The sequence below is a fragment of the Cydia pomonella genome, chromosome 8 (genome assembly GCF_033807575.1).
Source record: "Cydia pomonella isolate Wapato2018A chromosome 8, ilCydPomo1, whole genome shotgun sequence".
Lineage (NCBI taxonomy): Eukaryota > Metazoa > Arthropoda > Insecta > Lepidoptera > Tortricidae > Cydia > Cydia pomonella.
In genome coordinates, this window is record NC_084710.1 from 10568742 (window position 1) to 10590823 (window position 22082).

General features: G+C 35.5%; 1 protein-coding gene across 1 annotated transcript in view; it reads right to left on the reverse strand.

Moving 5' to 3' along the window:
- LOC133520547 (A disintegrin and metalloproteinase with thrombospondin motifs 1-like) overlaps positions 1-22082 on the reverse strand; it is a 67794-nt gene that overhangs the window by 37004 nt on the left and 8708 nt on the right. Inside the window, exon 5 of the mRNA XM_061855028.1 lies at positions 2086-2226. Within this exon, the coding sequence (XP_061711012.1) occupies positions 2086-2226 (141 nt within the window). The remainder of the gene's footprint in view (positions 1-2085; positions 2227-22082) is intronic.

A 22082-nucleotide genomic window follows, 5' to 3' on the forward strand; every position in this document is an offset into this window, starting at 1 on the left:
TTAAAGAAATTCAACTCGATGCAACGTATACTTTTCCATTCAAATAGATACGTCACATTCCTACAAGTTCCTTTGGCATTATGTACTTAGTAGGAATTTTAGTTATAATTATATGTATAAATTAAACATATGATGTAAATTATTCAACGTGTATTTTTGATGCGACCACGTAATAGGGTAGTTGCTTAGTTTTTATAGTTTATTTATATCACAACAAATCATACAATGAAAGTTATATAATAATCCAGCAAGCAATATATCACTACTTTGTTTTAACTCAAAACGTCGCGTTAATGACGCGACGTCACAACTATCACAAATGATCATGATCTACGAAATACATTGCAGCTTGAAAATATTTAAAAAAATAATTATGCTCTTGTGGTATAGAGTAATTTTTTTTATTTACTTAAGCAATTACTTTTGGAAGAATAAACAACGAATCAGCCTTGGCGTTCCATAAATATACAAGGCACTGAAAGTACCTACTTGAGTACAAAAACAGTAATTAAGAACAAAAAGTAAACTTATCAAGCTTTAACTTAAAAGCAACTGGAGTTGCAACTGAGCGGGAACTTCGGAGATTGGCTAACTTGGCGCGATATACAATTTAAATTTCTACTTTAAACCTACATTTTGAACATCTATTAAGTCTTAATATACCAGACAGAAAAAAAAACAAACAAGTGCGAGTCGGACTCGCCCACCGAGAGTTCCGAACTTTTTAGTATTTGTTGTTATAGCGGCAACAGAAATACATCATCTGTGGAAATTTCAACTGTCTATCACGTTTCATGAGATACAGCCTGGTGACAGACGGACAGACAGACAGACGGACGGACGGATAGCGGAGTCTTAGTAATAGGTTCCCGTTATACCCTTTGGATACGGAAGCCAAAAAATTAGTTTAACGGATATCGCGTATAGTCCGTTAAAATATTTTTTTTTATAATATAGGAGGCAAACGAGCAGATAAATCACCTGATGGTAAGCGATTACCGCCGCCCATGGACACCCGCAATACCAGAGGGGTTGTAAGTGCGCTGCCAGAATTTAAGATGGAAGTACACTCTTTGTGATGGTAAATAAATATATTTTAATATTATCACAATAGAAGAATATATTTTATTATTATTATTTATGAGTATCTATAACGGTAGGTGATCTAATGTAATTTTGACATACAAATAATACACAGGTGAAGGTCAAAAACACACATTGTCCTAGTCCGAAAATCAAATACGGGACCTCTGGATTACCGGTTCAGTTCGCCACCCAAACAGTTTATTATCAGGCATCTTTCTTTCTTTCCTTCCTGTCTGAACTTTTTTCCGTAACATTAAATTGTTGTTTGCATTGCTTTGACCATATAAAAATAGATTGGCAAAACGTGGCTACACGTATAGATAGACAAAAGTTGGGTGTGACTGGAACTGAGATACGTGCAGCAGAGTATTAAGTCAGAATATGCTGATAAAAAAAACTTCTGACTTGGTCTTGTTTTGTAGGTAGCTTTTATTTGGAGCAGGCGTACCAGAAGGCCCAGCTAATGTGACAATCGCTTTCGCTCCGTAGCGAACAAGACGCCAATATCATTGTCGTACTAATATGGGAGAATGATACTCGTAGAGAGAGACTACTGTAGGTATCGTTCGCCACGAAGCGAACGATTGGCATGTTGGCTACGCACCCAGGATTAAGTAGTCGTGCAGTGACGTCTGTGGCTCAAGCACAATCAATAAATACCTTCACCAACCCTCTGAGCGCCACCCCAGAAGTGGTTCTATTTATAAAGCGTTAACTTAGCCTTATCATGTAGCATTGTAGCAAGTGAACCAGGAGAAGCTGAAGAAGTTGTGAAGCGACATGAGTATAAACAGATATACTGTTATACAGATGGCGCCATCGAACTTGTTCTATTTAAGAAGGTTCTGACTTGGCCTTATCATGTACCTGTTTCTTGGCGCAGGCCGACCAGGAGAAGTTGCGAAGCGATTGGAATACAGACGGCGCCATCACCGAGCCACGGAGTGTCACCATGAACTGGTTCTGGTGGTTTGAATAGAAATTCAGGAAGGTACTGACTTGGCCTTGTCATGTAGTTGTTTCTTGGAGCAGGCGGACCAGGAGAAGTTATGAAGCGACGCCAGTACAGTCGGCGCCATCACCGAGCCGCGCAGTGCCGCTGCTGCGCACTGATTCTCGCCGTCATGCGTGAGGCCCAACCTGGGAACAAATACGTAAAAGAATAATTACTTTAAAAAAATATATATGTAGGTACTTTATGAAGATGAAAAAAATATGTAAATCGAGTCTACATATTAACTTTGTCGTCTTGACCATTTGGATATCTTGCAACGCTCATTTTTCTTATAAGCCTACATGTTTCCGAAAACACAATAATAATCCTTAGGATAAAAGTCCAGGTAACGTGAAGATAAAACCTAATTTATAACCTTGCATTCAACTAGACATTGTCTACAAAAAACTCGTACCTAACTAATGAAAAATGTGCTCGAGCGATGCAATTCATATACAAATAAAATGAAGAGGAGAATACTACCAAACGCAGATTATATCAAGCGATGCGAATGTTGAAGTTGAACTTGAAGAAAACCGAATTTATTTATAATAAATAAATAGGTAAATTTATTCACTTTTAGTCAATTTGTGTAATAATGTCCTACAATATTTATTTATTCCAGACAACATCAATCCATAGGTATTTCCTTGGATTTTACGGGCCTATAAATCTCAGTCTTTTGAAAACCTTGCGTGGGGATATAGATTCAACACGTAGAGGCTCCTTGGAGAGCTTTAATGTGATTTAGAACGCCTACCGGAACCCGTTCACAGGCGCAACAATAGACACCCATGAATCGGTTGCAGCAGGCATTGGGAATATTGTAGAAAAGCGGCCAAGTGCGAGTCGGACTCGCCCATGAAGGGGAAGGGACATTTATGACGTATTAAAAAAAACTACTTACTAGATCTCGTTCAAACCAATTTTCGGTGGAAGTTTGCATGGTAATGTAATATCATATATTTTTTTTAGATTTTTCATTCTGTTATTTTAGAAGTTACAGGGGGGGGACACATTTTTTCACTTTGGAAGTGTCTCTCGCGCAAACTATTCAGTTTAGAAAAAATGATAGTAGGAACCTAAATATCATTTTTGAAGACCTATCTATAGATACCCCACACGTATGGGTTTGATGAAAAAATATATATATATTTTTTAATTTTATGACGTGTTAAAAAAAATCTACTTACTAGATCTCGTTCAAACCAATTTTCGGTGGAAGCTTGCATTCGGTGGTAATGTACATCATATATTAAAAACCTCAATATCATTTTTAAAGACCTATCCATAGATACCTACCCCACACGTATGGGTTTGATGAAAAAACATTTTTTGAGTTTTAGTTCTAAGTATGGGGAACCCCCAAAATTTATTGTCTTTTTTTTTCTATTTTTGTATAAAAATCTTAATGCGGTTCATAGAATACATCTACTTACCAAGTTTGAACAGTATAGCTCTTATAGTTTCGGAAAAAAGTGGCTATGACATAATCGGACAGACAGACGGACATGACGAATCTAGAAGGGTTCCGTTTTTTGCCATTTGGCTACGGAACCCTAAAAAGTGAACAGTATAACATTCTATGGATAGAAGTCTGGGTGGACTATGAGACTGGGTTATTGCAAAGACGTCCGAGCACACCCGCCATAACAATGTTTTCACTAGTTATTAGGCGGTGACATGACGCTCACTAGATGGGCCCCTGAAACTGCCGTCGTGTAGACGACCAGGAGCAACACTGGTGTGAGCGGCTCTGGGGTGTCGAGAGGTGTGCGCCGCTTTCAGTTGCTGATAACATCCACTGTGTCAACTCGCGTTTTATGCATGTTTCATTTTAACTTTGGAGCTTATAGCTCTAACGACTCCTAGGTATTTATTACTACGCTCGGATCATGTTATATAGTTTTTTTTATAAAAATCTTTCTAATTTTACTCTAACTCTATGACCCTGCACCAACTCAATCTCTCAGTTTAGCCCATGGTTGAATGGTAGAGAATGCCAACCGGTATTAAATCCACTACGTATTTGTACTTTCATCATAATTATGTTTAAATAATATGTTCCATTTTGATCACGATCTTAGGATTTAAGGAAATGCAATAAAATATTTTCATCAGCAGCTCGTAAACGGTTTTATATGCCAGCATACTGAGATGGAATGAGCTATATATTTGTTATTACGCCTATGGGCATATTGGGCATAATTTTTTTTCTCAAGTCGGTATAAATGAGTTTATATTTTTTTTTGTGTATGATGTTTATAAATATTTAATATGATTAATCTAATATAGTTATTTAAAATATGTTTACACAATTTTCAATCGCCAGATAGGTCTGTGCCTTCAATGCCTAACCTGTAAAAATGACATAATGGCGGACGAATGTTTGAAATGTGACCGTATTTCAGAATTCTTTCGTTTAAAAATTATTTTTTCCTCGCAAGTGTGATGAAAATATTGTGTGCCACGGGCGATACAAGAATTAAGAATTAATTAATTAAAATTAACACAATTTACTATATCGTCAGTATTGCTAAAGCCTAACCACTCCAATCTTTTTGGCTTATTTATACCCGGCTTCCCGGCTTAAATCCCTAACGGGGCCGCGGTTAATGCAACGATTCAAGCGCATAGTTCGGAAATCAACACATACTGTTTATGTTAGAATATCCACGTGTACAACCAGTGCACGTTGATTTCGTCTAAAATAGACAAAATATTTACTAAGTCGAAACGAACATCGGATGTTAAAATAAAAATAAGTTATTTTAGGAGTATTTTAACAATAACAATAGCTACCATAAGCGAGGTTTACTAATAAAATTTAGTACGTGATGTTACATAATAGGTAAGTAAGTACATATTAACAAGTAATATAATATGTTTAAAAAACTGTTTATCATTGTCATATACGTTAGAGTACCTAAACCTTAAAACATACATTTAAACCTTACCCGCAATGCAAACATGCCAGTCGCTCCTACTCAACGACCCGCGAATGTTTGAAAGTCAGTGTTATTGGGCCCAAAATATGTAACAAAATTCCTAATGATATTAAATGTACAGAAAGCGATTTAATATTCGCTAAAAAACGTAAATGTTTACTTTTAGACCAAGCATGTTATTCTGTTGATGATTTTAAGAAATAGAGTAAGTAATTAAAAACAATATTGAAAAATAAACTATTGCACGATTATTATTTCAGGAACCGTAACCTTTGACCTATGATTCTAGACAAAATAATGTTATATAACTAGCGTATGGCAAATGTACTTCTGTGACCTGTAAAATATTTTTACCAATAAAGAAACTGAACTGTTGCTATGTAACGGTAAAGATTTCCCCTAAGAAAGAAATAACAAATATTTTTTTCCCTAATAGAAAGCCTGATGTCGAATTTTGTTGTCTACAAGGAAAAAGGGATTGTTTTCTAAAACATCCAAATAAAATGCTAGTACCTAGTGCGCCATTTGGTACGTGTTCGCAAGCAAGGCGGCCGCTTTGAACTCTGCTATCAATTCTCATCGCGTCCGCAATTAGTTAGGACACGAAACGGCGCGGTTCAATACCATCTGTTACAGACCATTCAGAAGTACGCGACAAAAGTATCTACCAACACTAAACAACATCTCAACATAGCTAGGTGTTGGCTTAGGATGGCGTAGAATAAGAAAATACTGAGGTACATACATCAGAATGAAAGCTGTTGTACAGTCACGTCTGAAAATATCGATACGGAAAAAGTGCCAAAATACGTATACACGATCTTATTGTCCATATTTGGCATTTTGTCCGTACCGATATTTTCAGACATGACTGTACGAAGCGGATATCGTAATTCAAAGGTCGTCTAACTCCATTATAAATAGGCTCTTACATTATTGGACAAATTGAGCAGACACGAATTTCGGTTACCGTGGTAAGCCCTCTGGCGTCTGTAGTGACGCCATAGCGACGAAGCCGTAGGAAGACAAACTGGAAGTAAACGTGGCGTGTTTAAATATTTAACCAAGTAAATCTAAGCAACCAGAAAATAGTAGGTAACAGTCGGGAGTGTTTGTCATCTTTACTATTTCCTTTCAAAATTAAATACCGGTCTAATGCATGTCGAACCAAAATGGAGAGATCCGTACACTATACTTATTATATCAAAGAATTGCTTTAGCATTATATATATATATATATAGGTATTTTTTATAGGGATGGGTCTGATTCTTACAATTATCTATTTGTAATGAGTACCAGAGATCTAAATATTTTCTTAGAAACCATAACACAAATATTTCAGCCAGAACGAACGGTAGCTCCTCGTACCGACATGGGAGGCCATTCGGCTGAAATGACTAATTATTCTCAGAAATGCCCAATTTAAAACATGGTTTCGTTTTGGCTATCATTGATCACATATGTAGGTATATTATATGTTAACCCTTAGCAATTAATATGTACCCTGAGGGTAGATCAGGGGTTCCCAACCTTTTTCCTCGTGCGACCAATATATTAAAATAATGTTTTAATCACTTTTGGTCATAAAAGGCCTTTAAATTAACATACCTAAGTATTTTATCATACGTGGAGTTACAACGCAGTACTTATACTTACACGGGTTTTTTCATGTTTTGCAAACAACAAATGTTATAGTCAAATGTATATATTATAAAGTATTACGCTAAGGAGTATTTATTATTGTCGTTTCTTGCATACATTTACAAAATTTTATTGTCGCCATCAGATATATTCATAAGAGCGGTCAAGGTGCTCACAAATATCTGAACACGCCTCTATTGTCAAGGCGCTGGATTACTTGTTCAGATAATTTTGAGCACCTCGGCCGCTCCGATATATATGATGGCGACTGTACATTGAAGTTCAGTGTTACCTACCTACCTACGTTTATCTTATCTTGTGCTGTTAATAATCATCCGATTTTTATAAATAGTCCACCATTGAATGCGAAATACAATAATACATACTCGTCTATTTAGTAGTAAGTAGAATAATTTTGATATTAAAGCATATGTTTATGTACATACTTCGGCCTAAAATGGAAACAACTAGGTCGTTTACCTTATAAAGCAACCTACCTACCTTATAAATTTAACTAGTTGGCATCCAAGTTGCCGTGCTATCGATATCGTAACATTGGCAACTATAGCGTAAAGGCAGTGAGGAGACTCTAGAGCGTTCGGGCATTCTAGCTCCATTCGGCATTTTTAGGGTTGGCACGACTTGGCGTCCCTTTGCGTGCACAACCACAGATAAGATAATGATTTGAATTTTGACAACCCGACTAAAAGTGTCATACGTTAGAAAGAGACAGCATGATTTGTCCCTTAATCGCTGTCAAACTTTGGTTTTGTATGAAGCGTAATTTCTATACGGTAGTACTATTACTTATTCTATAGTAAAAACCAGACCACATTGGATGACTTCATGCAAATCACTCCGTAGCGAACGAAACGTAACTGTCACTGTCGCACTAATATAGAGAGATGGCTACATTGGCTACGCTACGCTAACGTTAACAAGCGTTAACTATTGGCACGTTGGCTACGCGGACAGTACATCTTCGGATCTCTGTGTATTTAGTATATTTCTCGCTTTGCGTACCGCATTCATTTACGACTACCTACGCAACGAGCCGGAGCCGTGCTCAATTACGCATGCTGTGTGCATCAGCCTTTACATTAAGTGCTACTGCGAAAGAACATGCATTATACATGTCCACGTCCGTTACTAAATATAGATAAAAAGGATATATTATAAAAGTAACGTTAGTATTAACGTAACCCAAAATACTTAAGAGGGAAGAATAGCTTTTCGAATCTAACGAAATAACGCTAACTTTATAGTTCTTAAGTAGTTGCTATTGCTTTAAAATAGAAATCTATTTTGGATAGGTATAATAAGAAAAAGAAATCACTGAATTCTGATTGTTTGCCGTATACTTTGAAACAAGTTCATTTCATACTATTTCGCTGAAATCAAGCATCTGTAAATAAATCCTTTCATGTTTACCTAGGACCACTTCTCGGTCCTCATTACATTGAAGCAAATGAAGCTAATTACGCGTGAAGAGAGCCGTGAGGCCGGCTTTGACATGAGTAATTACCGAACCGAACTTATTGCCAAGCTAATCTAGAGCTTGTCAACAACAAAATTAGTGGTAGTTTGGCTTGAAATTATACATTTTATACTTGATTTGATTTTTTATATGAAAAAGAATGACTTTTATTATGTATGGATACCTACGAAATTACCTGGCAGTTAAACAATATAAGCCTTATAAGGTATTATAAGGTAATAATATAAGGTATTTATTGGGCGCTTCAAACACAAACTACTTTAAAACATTGAGGTAGCTCATTTTCTGAAAGGAAAAATAGACAATGAAAATATAAAAAGAATAACTGCATTTAAGAATTGGATTATTTTACTTGTCATTTTGTTTGTACCTTCACTTCGGTTGGTATCTAAAAGTATTTTATCAGTACTGTAATAAAATAGCATGGCACTAATGGACAATAAAAACACCGAGAAAGATAAAAACAATAGTTTTTTTACTGACTTTTTTTTTTACAAATTGGTGAATGCAATGCAGTACAGTAATTCTACTTAGGAAAAATAAAAGGATGTTTCTGTTCGAATTTAAATTGTCGTGAGTCATAAAATTACAAACAAAAATACGTGATAACTCACGTATCTCCGTAAAAATAGCTGGATGTTTCTGTTCATTAGCTTGATATCTCAAAGGTTGAATAAATTATTTCTGTTTACTCCGAAATGGCATATTACTACACTGATTGTAAGATAAAGTGCCTAGTTAAACATATTTCTTTGAGTCATCCGACCCGCTTTATCACTTAACGACGCTGTTAAATTTAGAACGACTATAAACTAGTCGAGGTTGTACCCTTTATGTCCCGCGGTAGGTAAACATCCCATATACGTGAAGTAAATCATTTTAATCATTCCAGGCTGCGCTAGCATGACCGAATAGAGTTAGAAGTAAGGATGTTATTCGAATGACGAGCATGCGTTGCAAAGCCCAGTGCGTCTGAATAACCAGAAAAACTTTAGCCATAGATAATCACTAATATGTTACATAGTATAGGTGGGATAATTGTAAGAGTGAAATCGTAAATATATGGACAAATCACGTTTCGGTGCACGAGCTTATGTGATATTATTATTTTTATGAAATTAATCAGCCATGTTAATCTATGTATATATCAGAATGAATCCCTATTTTGGCCGTGACCAATCACGGCATGATGCGTGGACGGCTGGACCAACTTTGCTTATTCTTTAAGGAGTCAGAAGGTTCTCATGAAAGAAAAAATCAAGAAAGTACGAATGTGCAAAAAAAATTATAGATGTAGGTGAAATTAAGTTGGCCAGGTCATCTAGTTATAAAAGGATCCTAATCGATGGCGTCGTTTAACGGAAAATAGCTTACTTTACAAAAGAAGACCTAATATAAATGGACAGTTAGATTTTTATCTGGATAACGATATACGTATAACCGAATGTGAATGGCAAGAGAGCTCTTAGTTAATTTAATTTATTATAATGATCGTGGGGTTGGCGTAGGTAAATGTGTAATAAGATGCACGCTAGTTTAGGATCTCGAGGACCCACTTACACTGGCCCACGTGAGGCGATAGCTCGCCTGCGCTATCGCTGCAGGAGTAACTAAGTTGCATTGTAAATTTGTAACTAGGGCGAGTACACTCGTCTAGGAGGCCAAATTAAACTTACATGGTGATATCAAAATGATATCTAAATGATGTCAGTCAAGCGTACATTTCGCTCGTACTTGTCTGTATAATGTATTGGCGCGAGCGAGATGCACGGGCGACCGACATCATTGAGATATCATTTTTATGTCACAAATGTAAGTTTAAATTGACCTCTAGGAGCTGGCATGTAAGTAAATATCGCAGAGATAATCTGCGTGGCTCCAGACACTACTGTCAGCTTGGTAATGAAGATAAGCGTACATGTCATGCCCCTACCCTAAATGAATGCCTGCTTAATTATTAAAACGTGATTGCACCTAAGTGCATAAGCTATCTCCTGTAAGAATTGTACCTACGAAAGATAATACTAAATATCGTGATTATCATACCATGATCTTAGAAATGTTGTATAAAGTTAAGTAGGCACTTGCTTTGCAAATGGCCAAAGTACGAGTATATCAAGTCGGGACCGCCAATAAATACATACTCGTATATACCATATACGTACCTACTTATCTTATCTCGAATCCTCGGCAGTGGTGCGTTCAGGCTTAAGGCTCCGTGAGTTCAGGTTCTTATCTCACTCTCACTGTGTGTGAGCGTGAGCGAGACGACTGTGCGTGTCCGGGATCGTAGATATCATTGTTTGTGTAGTTAGTTAGTTAGATTTAACAAAAAAAAGTTATTGGTGAGTTCCATCAAAAATAAAAGCGCATTTTTAGAAGTAATTCCTATATTTTCAGCTGTTGTGCAAAAATTATTACAATTTTTTAATAATCCGATTTAGCCTTATTTTTCGATTTTACAAAAACTTTGCTGACTGAATTTAAAACTTTTTGAACTGTTTAAAATTGATAAAAAAGCTACTAATCTAGCTTCAATATATTTTTTAAAGTTAGTTGTTTTTAGATTTCAAAGCTAAAATAGTTTTCAGACAGATGCCAACGGGATATTGCTCGATTTGCTGAATGGGTACATACAAGGTGTAACAAAAGTGGGGATACGTTTAAGGGCATATTCGGTATCGTGTAAGAAAAAAGTTTTCGTCGCGAAAAATTTGTGGCCGTTGTATGGAGGGTGGGCCGAAACGAACGACCTGGCCCATAGAAAAAAAATCGGGTTGCATTCCGGGAGTGCCGGCAGAAGTGAAAAGTTGAAAACTTGAATATTAAGAGGCTGTCAACACCCAAGTCCTTGAAATTGATGTTACTTAAACAGTTTTTTAAGAAAGACTATTTGTTTTAGTCAAGTAAGAAAAATATATGTTCATATTAATTATATTTCAAAGACCGTGGTTGTACTCGATACATGATTGAACGAAATCGGCTCGATAGAAAATAATTGCAAAGATTGGTCTTAAAATCACAATTAAACGGTTTTATGTCTTTATTGTTATGACTTATGGGTCTGCAATTAAAATCACAATTTCAAAACATTTATATCTAAACCGCTGTTGAGTAAAATATTACACTAATAATCCACTTTTATTTATTTAAATCTTTTTCTTATTATTCTCTTGCCCAGGCCCAGTAACATGCGACAGTGCTATCTCATTTACTCCGAAACAAATAGACAGTGTGCGCGCTTTAGGTATTGACAGCCTCTTAACGTTATGCATTTTTGATATTTTGGAGAAATTGAGTAGCAGTTTTATAAAAAGAGATAATTGTGTATTATACCAACGTAAATAAATTTGAGTGTAAAATATATTTTGAAATGCGAATTTTAGTGTTCATATATAACATAATTATACAGAGTAATTCATGAGATGTGAGCAGGACTACAGCTTACACAATCAGTAAATGTTAATGAGTCGTTCACCATCATATTAGGTAAAACAACCACGCTTCTTTTCTGTTTTTTAACTTTTTGGTAAGGAAAAATTTGAGTATCTAATACAATCATGGACATCCAACAACACAAAGATACAATACAACACAATTAACAAAGATTAAACCTCTTTAACCGTTATGACAGCGATTTGATTATGAAGAAAATAAAATGTCACGCTTGAATGAGATAAGATTTTTCAAAAGTAACCAGGTTTCGATGACATTCAACTTGCACGTCACCATGCATGATGTCACGTGTCCGTTTTACGAATTTTCATTCTGACGGTTACGTGACCCCTAACGCGATTTGTTTTCGCGCCGCTAAAGAAATTTTCACTTCAAAAAATACGTCAGAACATTGTTCTTCTACTTTTTCTATGCTTTATCCTTATCAGAACATGCTGATACAGGTTACAGATGATGCAGGTATATAGGTTTATGTATATGTTATAGTTTGCGTATTCATACTACGGGTTTTCTACTTTTTATTTTATTTTATTATTATTGGGGACTATACATCTCTATTGTATTGTAGTAATTATTTATTTTAAGATTATTATAATGTAATGTTTACCCAGGTATTGGCTGTTGTATTTATAAGTGTTGTTATGTATTTCTCATGTCACTAAATGATGTTACTATAAATGTTGTTTTGTTACTTGTAAAAGAGCCCTTGAGGCCTACTTGCAGAATAAATTTTTGAATTTTGAATTGCACTGAAAAAAATAGATAGCCGAACTGGTTTTGTAACTTTACTAAATAACTAAACTACGGTTATAAGAAAATAAACTTTGCATAAATTTACAAACTTATTTTGTAGTGTATACCCAGTACCTGAACACTGATAGCCAAACACGGTTTTGTAACATATAACACATAGTTCGCAAGTCCCAATTTTTGTGTAAACAGTAACCAAAATTTTGTTACAGTTATGCAAACATTTCTTTCAGTGTGATTGCTCTCTTCCTACTTTTATGTGTATCCAAAATTCTCATATTGCTAATGTTAATATTGATTTGTCTTCCACCTCACCTGTTAGTGTTTGATCCTTTCGCATTTTCTCAAACGTTAGTTGGAAGAGATCCCTTTTAGGGATAAGTTCGCCTTTGTACATAACATTTTTTTTGTTTTGTTTTGTCTGTTTTATGTTAACCTGTTTATGTGCAATAAAGTGACATACATACATATATACATACATACATTACCTTGTACGTAGGAAGGTCCAAAGTTAAAGTTAAATAATTTTCAAAATCCACTAATGCTCGTAATTACTGGTTGTTGACCCTAAATTACATCTTAACTACTACTAATATTGCACACAATATCAAACGACAAACGTTCAAGTTAAAATACGTCAAGCTAACCATTTGAGACATTGATTAAGACTATTTTAAGACTTGAGAAATCAAACCAAAATACGCATTTATTTATAAATTATAATTAAATATAAATTCTTTATTTACAATACCAATATTGGATATATAGAGATGATTACTATAACTAGCTTATATCTAAAATAGGCCCTTGAGGCATTATATCAAGGATCCTGGCTGCATTTCTTCGTTGTATCGCAATACTGATACGTTGTGCGAGGAAGCCGCCAGCTCTTCGGTCACCAGTTACGTCAACCAGACGTTTCGCGATTTCTCCAAAAAACTTGTGCACGCATACGTATTAGGACCTGTCCCTCCTTGTAAATAAGGTAAAAATGATGGGTAAATATTCATTCAAAGCATCTGTAAGTAATAAGTATCTACTTAATACTCAAATAGACACCGTTGAACCAAAAGATATAAATCGCCCACGGCTTATGTATTTGCACACTGATTTGAGATCCACGTGGAGAAAATTCAGGCCGAGCCCGAAACTCCGCAGGCAAATTATCACTTTCGATCGAGACAGGACTACGTATATTTTTTGGGGACATAAAACATGGTACATTGAGCCCGAAAAAAAAACATACAAGTGTGTATTACATAAGGTATACGGTTGGATTGGATCCCTCGCGTAAAATGATAGATGACCTCAACGCAACGGAAATACATACATTTACGGACACGCCATGTGAACCTCGAAAGGTCCGGGCATGTGTGGAAGTAATGTTATTTTTAAATATCGAGTTAAACGCGGTATTGAACACAGAGATGGCATTTTACTTGCTTACTGAACTCGGGTGAGGTCGATAGTGTCGAAGAACCAGTATAACGTGCAAGTAGTTAGTTTGTTTATTAGTCCGGAGGGCCTACCGCGAACCACGTTCGACGTGTTGCCTCTCTGTCGCACTTGTGAATTCGTACGTAAGAGTGACAGGGATGCAACACGTCGAAAGTGAGTCGCGGTAGGCCCTCTGATTTCGAAGTCACATTATATTGTTTAATTTTAGTGTTGGATCCAATATTCTAGATTTAGTCCTCAACTTTAGGACTCGACTTGGCTTTTTAAGAGTCTAGACATTATATCGGAACTTTTTTTTACTTGTTAGAAACTTTCTTTTGTAGAAATGTTTGAGTTCCTAATTCCTATTGATCAATTCAATTTTTCTCAATTTTCAAAAAGGGTCTACCGCGAGCATAGAACAATTTAAAATTATATTTTCCTCTCTTTTACTCGAATACGCAAGAGCGATAGAGACGCAGTTCTTTTATTGATTATCTCCAAAAGAATAGAGTAAATTAGAATACCGGTATGCTTACCTAAGCTCTGGAATGCAACCTTGAAATAAACGGAGTTTAGAAAACATACGGTTTATTAAAAATGGTTACCCCTAGTGCCTTTTACATCTCAGACTTATAACAAGCTTTGGGAGCCTAGCCAAGATGACAGTCATATATCGACAAACGCCAAACGAAAAGATTTTTTTTGACAAAAGCTACGAAAAGTCACGTGACTATTTCCAATTATAAGTTTCGATTTGCGTTTTCTATCAACGATTGTTATCTTGGCTAGGCCCTAGGCGCCATAATGGGGTAATTAAATCATCTAAGCTCTTCACATTACCTACATTGAATTGTTAATAGGGCTGGATGGTTAGTAACCGGCTCACAACGGAGTTATCATATTCGCAATTTCGCTGGGATTGGCTCGGAGATGAGAGGTTTAGTTATGAACCTACGCTATACTAACATGACACTTCGAGTAATGTCTGACTTTTGCATTCCTTCTACAATATTGTGGTTAACGTGTACACAAGTTTGTGTGGGCAGTTAAAATGTTCAATGTTATTAGTTTTACAACGCAATTTGTTGTTTGTGTTTGTGTTTTATTAGTCAATCTCGATTAACTTACAATCATCAAAATATGTTACTTGTATTATTAGAACAGGTTAGAAGGTATACGGTAGACCACCGGTCTGGCCTAGTAGATAGTGACCCTGCCTTTGAAGCCGATGGTCTCGGGTTCGAATCCCGGTAAGGGCATTTATTTGTGTGGCGAAGATATTTGTTCCTGAGTCATGGGTGTTTTCTATGTATAAGTACAATGTATTTATCTATATACATACGTATATCATTGCTTGCTACCCATAATACAAGCTTTGCTTAGTCTGGGGCTAGATCGATCTGTGTAAGATTGTTCCCAAGTATTTATTTATATATTTCTTATGTTAACTAGAATAGGTTCGACCAGAGGGTGAATTTTCGTGGCACTTTAATTATCATAGTGACTTTTCATTTATCGGTCCCCGATATACATATATCGATACTATATTAAACCACCACATATTAAAGAAGATTAAAAGTATAGCGGAAACAACAGGCGGTCTAACCGCTAAAGAGTTCATTTTAATTTCAAATTATTAAGTATAATTGATACGCAGTCATCTGCATCTCTGCGTACGTCAGCAACCCGTCCACTTCTTATTTTAAACCCAGATGTGAAACAGATGCGTCGCACTACTTACCCCTACGTTTCAATAGAAACGAGCAAAGATAAAGACTGTCAATCATACAATATCATATTTTTTTCATTTTGGATTTCACGGGCCTATAACGAGACTTTGGAGAGCTTTAATGTATGTAGAACTTCATTATTGTTATACATGGATTTACAAGTGCTACTTAGCGAGATCTCAGACCCGTACATTTTAAATAAAAAATAGGTCTTAAAATAACAGTATAAAGCCATTCAGAGGTCGCAACCATATAGGTTTGACGTAACTCAGATAATTGGCGAGTCAGTTTCCTAGTGTATTTAATTTGTACATGTAGGCCAATTCGTATGTACCCTGATGTCAGAATTATATTTGAATCATTTTATTTAGTTATCGTGTGTCTCGCCCTCGCCAACACTTGTACGGACAAGCACGGCCTGTTGGTTACTGAATAAATAGAAATCAGTCAAACCTTTTACTGCGCCGTAATAACAACGATAATAGTTACTTTTTACCAACCGTTTGAAAGTCATGAAAAAATCGAGTCTTTATAAATATAAAAATACTCGTCTCTGTATTCACTAATGCCGCGGGCTAGTATTCTCAAAGCTTGCCGAGCTTCTGCAAAGCACCCCAGAAAGACCAGTATAAATTTGATATCCGATTTCATATAAGTACTAGAAACTAGAGAATTTTAGGTGATGGTGGCACTGGTTTATTTAACCAAGTAACCTTCTGCTTTTGGTCTGTGGAGGGCTTTCCGGACCATTTCGTTCGTCTAATTGCCTTTCTGTTGCTCGAGAATATGCAAGAATTATGGAAGGAAGCGGTAAGGAATGAAATCTCCATGTATCAAAAAGTGTCCGTCAAAAAATAGACAGCGCACTTCACTCCGAGCTCCGTCAATAACGCCTAAGCTCTTAGCTACTCTAGCGCTACTCTGGAGAGATTTGGAACTATTATTTATAGCAGACAGCTGGACACTTTTGCAACAGTTCTACCAATGGAGATTTCATTCCTTACCTCTACCTTCCATAGCAAGAATGATAGAGACGAAGAAAGCGAAATTTCGATTTTCGATGTTCGCGGCAAGTCGGCAGAAGTTCAGCAACGGATTTCAGGACGCAGCGCAGATATTAGTAACTGCATTCAAGTATGTGGTATAATAGGTATAAATAACATTAATTTATAGAATATGCCTCTAACCTGTAACCTACAATAATTAGTGTAGACTTTATATACATCTCTAAGTAATAATAATATTTTACTTACTTTTTCTTTAAACAATAATACTGTCGTTTGAATTAATATTTTCAATGAACTGTGTAAAAGTGCCCTTGTGGCCGATTTGCTGAATAAATGTTTAAGTTGAAGTAGATCGTGTCATTCGTATTGTCATGTTATTAAACGTTAGGTTTGACAAATCTGCACGTCACCGTGGTTGACACGAACTATACGAGTTCTTAGTTTTGTATATTAAAGTCCGGCAGAAAATACAGTTTTATAAAATATGTTTTGGGTTTAATACGATCTTTAAAAAAGCGGCCAAGTGCGAGTCGGACTCGCGCATGAAGGGTTCCGTACCATTTATGACGTATTTAAAAAAAATCTACTTACTAGATCTGGTTCAACATTTTACCACTTTGGACACACATTTTACCACTTTGGAAGTGTCTTTCGCGCAAACTATTCAGTTTAGAAAAAAATGATATTAGAAACCTCAATATCATTTTTGAAGACCTATCCGTAGATACCCCACACGTATGGGTTTGATGAAAAAAAAAAAAATTTATTTTATGACTTATTAAAAAAACTACTTACTAGATCTCGTTCAAACCAATTTTCAGTGGAAGTTTGCATGGTAATGTATATCATATATTTTTTTTAGATTTTTCATTCTGTTATTTTAGAAGTTACGGGGGGGGGGGGGGGGACTTAAAATGTGTATTTTACCACTTTGGAAGTGTCTCTCGCGCAAACTATTCAGCTTAGAAAAAAATGATATTAGAAACCTCAATATCATTTTTAAAGACCTATCCATAGATACCCCACACGTATGGGTTTGATGAAAAAAGATTTTTTGAGTTTCAGTTCTAAGTATGGGGAACCCCCAAAATTTATTGTTTTTTTTTTCTATTTTTGTGTAAACATCCTAATGCGGTTCATAGAATACATCTACTTACCAAGTTTGAACAGTATAGCTCTTATAGTTTCGGAAAAAAGTGGCGGTGACATAATCGGACAGACAGACGGACATGACGAATCTATAAGGGTTTCGTTTTTTGCCATTTGGCTACGGAACCCTAAAAACATACGTCAGCGTCCAAAATACTGGACAATAAAATATGTTAAAGCTTATTTTATATTTATTCGTTATACGATTATTTAGCGCCAAAGAAGCTTTGGCTTACTACCTCCCGTATTATATGTCAAATTAAGGGACAATAAATGTACCAATATATATAAAAGCCTGACCAGTGATATATATCACGCGCCATATTGTGGAATTTCATTAGGTATAACAAAAAATTTCATACTAATAAACTGATCTGTCACATAAGAATAACAGCGCCCTCATGACAATGATCATATATTTCTGGTCGGGTTTTATAAGAAGTTGATTTACATACACTATTAGTGAATATAACATACGCGTAACCTTGCATATCGAGATCAATCGGCCCGAACTAATCTTACAGAAATAGACCAAAGAGATGCGGTAACTATCCATTGAGCAACGGACCAGAATACTTATTCCTTTTCCCGACAATGTTCGATTTGCCTTTCCAAAAAGGTGCTGACAACCTATTGAATATTTTTATAATAGGAATATTTTTGTTAGACTAGCTTTCTCTGCTTGTTAAGACTGTTCATTTTCGTTTTTGTGAGCACTTCTTTTGAGAAATAAGCTAACTGGACGGATGACGGTATTGCCGACGGAGCTGCTCGCTTTTCTGTTTGCATAAAGTATGAAGATACGGAATACCTTTGACTACGGCACAGATTTTTAAGGTTAATAATACAGAATGTTCCATTCCAGTTAAAACTTTGAATGCAGTTTTTAATGTCCCCAAAATAGGTTTTGAGATTACCAATATCAATTTTAGCTATATATTTTATACATCACGTTCCCGCAGTGGACTTGTGGTACAAAGTAGTAATAACGTCTTTAAAATTCTGAGACGTCATTCCTACGGGATAGTAATTTTAATAAATTACACTGCAAAATGAGAATCTTTATTGCATTATAAATGCATTTTTCCCGAGCCTCAACTATTTTCATGTCTAGAAAATGCTTATTTCTACATCCGTCATGTGCACTTATTTATTTATTTAAATTTTACTGCACAATTAACCAAAACAGAGTACAAATGGCAGATTTAATTCCTTAAGGCATTATCTACTAGTCAACCATTGGGCTAAACAGAGACAGTTTGGTGCAGGATTGTAAAGACATTAGAGTAGACAGAAGTCGAGTCGAGACTATTATAATATACAATAATCTTACACAAATGTAATAACTTTACCTACATACATACAAATTCAAATAAATGTGTGAGACATTTAGTATTTATATTTTCTAGTAAGATGAATGTTATATATCGATCATAAACAGGAATTAACTTAAACACATGTCGTAAACACATAGTTCTTATTAAATTAAACGGTAGTAGAGAACCACTTACGGTTGATATTTATTTTATAGGTAGCCAATATGGCTACATAAATTACTTGTTAAGTGGCATTTATATTAGCGTATGCCCGATATTGTATGTAAACATGATTCAATCCTACTAAATAATATAAATTACTGTAATATAAGCTTTATTGCACTTGTAATAATGTATACAAGCGTATATGTTAAAATAATTATGTCTACTTACTTATAATATGTATAAAATAAAATGAAACTATTATGTTATGACTTATGACTGAACATAACACAAAAAATAAAAATAACTAAACTACTAGTCGCTATGAGATATATCGTAACGGACAAAGGGCTCAAAAATACCCGAAAGTGTACACTAACGCTTCTACAATAGTAATGTGTTTAGATATTTATAAGCAGTTTGTTCGCTTCGGTAAATGTGATGGCGACTGGTATGCTTACCATTATACCCTCATGGTATTCATATTCAGTATGAACATACACTTAACACTTATTAAAAATGCACAAGATGTAGATCAAAGCGTACGTAATGGATCAGGGTGAGTAGCCAAGATGCCAATCGCTCCGTAGTGTAGCTATCTCTCTCTATCACTCTTCCATATTAGTCCGACAGAGACAGTTGCGTTTCGTTCACTAACGGAGCGTTAACAATTGACATGTTGGTTAAGCACCCAGACTACGTACCGAGAGTATCTACCCAACATTCTCTAATAAGTTAACAAAAAGAGATGTCTCTACTCGTACATGTAGAAAAATTAGACTGACAGAAAAGTATTCCGGAGTAGCAGATGCTTTTGGCGCGTTGTTTCATACGCTATTGATGCTGACCATATCTACGGTCTACCATATAGGTCATTGTCTATGGTCATACTGAGCTACTTTTACAGTGAATTTTACTATGAGACCAACCCCGAAATCATGTAAAAAATACTTGGCTGTTTCATAGGCGACCTTTTTGGCCTAGTGGGTAGTGACCCCGCCTACGAAGCCGATGGTCCCGGGTTCAAATCCTGGTAAGGGCATTTATTCGTGTGATGAGCATGGATATTTGTTCCTGAGTCACGGGTGTTTTCTATGTATTTAAGTATTTATAAATATTTATATATTATATATATCGTTGTCTATATAAGTACCCTCAACACAAGCCTTATTGAGCTTACTGTGGGACTTAGTCAATTTGTGTAATAATGTCCTATAATATATTATTATTATAGGCTACATTTAAGGCTGGTCTGATATTTCCTATGAGAGAGTCAATTTGTGTTCGCGGTTTCGGGGTTGGTCCCATAGTACAAGTTGCTCAGTATGGCCTATATATTCAATTCACATCGTAAAATATTGCAGGTTATTGAAAAACATCCTGTATAAATTAATTTAGCTCAGTGATCAAGTTTTATTTGAACTGTTATTTACATCAATTTTTTTGATTAGGCATGAAGTTGGCAAAAATATAATTATTCATTTCACACTTTTGTACGGCATGATGTCACTAAACAAGTTAAAGTATGCTTATTGATGATTACTAGAAGTTTTAACACGGTTGTGCGAAGACTTCAAAATCTTTATCTACCTACCGATATTTATCTTTATACCTACTTCTTTATAATGTGCTTAAAATCTTGAGGCTGTGTGGATTGAAAGCATATACTTATTCTACTTCTTAACTGTTACCATGTATGATGTAACTGTTATGATTTATGATGTATTTACACATTTAAAGTTAATTGATATGTCAATATACCTGATAATTATAACAGGTTATGTAAAATTATCGATCTAACTAGTAATGTTCATATCGTTTACCTTTGACAGCCCGTGTAGTGGATCTAACAGGACTTGTGACACTATTAATGCTGTAAATTCGCCAAAAGTTAAAGGTGAAATGTCAAACTTTGGAATTTATTGAAATTTGAAAAAATGGATAAAAGGACAGTTTTACGATTCCTCAATATTCTTGAGATTTTCGAGCTCTCAAATTAAATCATTATCAACGTCTTGAGTCATTTTTTAAATTAGGTAATATTATTTAAAATTTATTAAACTTCTGTCACAATGACTAACTTTAGATAAGTATAGGTATCTTACTGTTTTCAATTAGTCTCCCAACTAAACTGAGTGCCATTCCCATCGCTTCAGGCGAGATGATTAGGAATATATTCCTCCAAGTTGTTATAAATATCGACAACATATAGCAAACCCACTGCCCTTTTATCACCAAACATTTATTCTTCTGACGGGTAAATCCTGTGCAGAAATGGCTAGATGATATCGAGTTCATGTTTCACTGGTTCTTCCATTAAGAGGAAACATTAGTGCAAATTTTCCATGCAAACGTTCTCGACATTTTCTTCTTTGGATTTTGGCGGAAGATATTTTTTTCATACGAGTTCATTATTACCATTACCTGTGTCGTTTTGCTTTTTTTGATACTTTGGTTTTTATAAGAACTAGGTTACTTCAAACAGCCGTAATAACGGCCAAAAAATGCGCCGTAAACAGACGCCTAGCATACAAAATCGGCAATAATAAACCCAAAACTCTAAACGGTCAGACACAGAAAATTTCTTTCTCATTCCGTTCCCAAAATTTAATTACGATTGGTTAAGTTTTGTAGGAGGAAAACTTCGATTTCTGAGATTTTTACGTTGGGTTTTAGCCTAAGCTGCACGCTTGTCCTTATCGCACTAATTTTAGGAGCCGCCCCCGTCAGCGCGACAAAGATATTTACATAAAATTCTCAAATTTGAGAAGGGACTCAGCTGCTATTGGCAGGCTGGCCGCTCTTTGTAAGCTATGAGAGAACAAAGTCTGATCGACACTATTTACTGACTGAACTGGCCAAGTGCTAATTAGAGTGCAAAGGGTTCTTTGTTGGCTCACATCA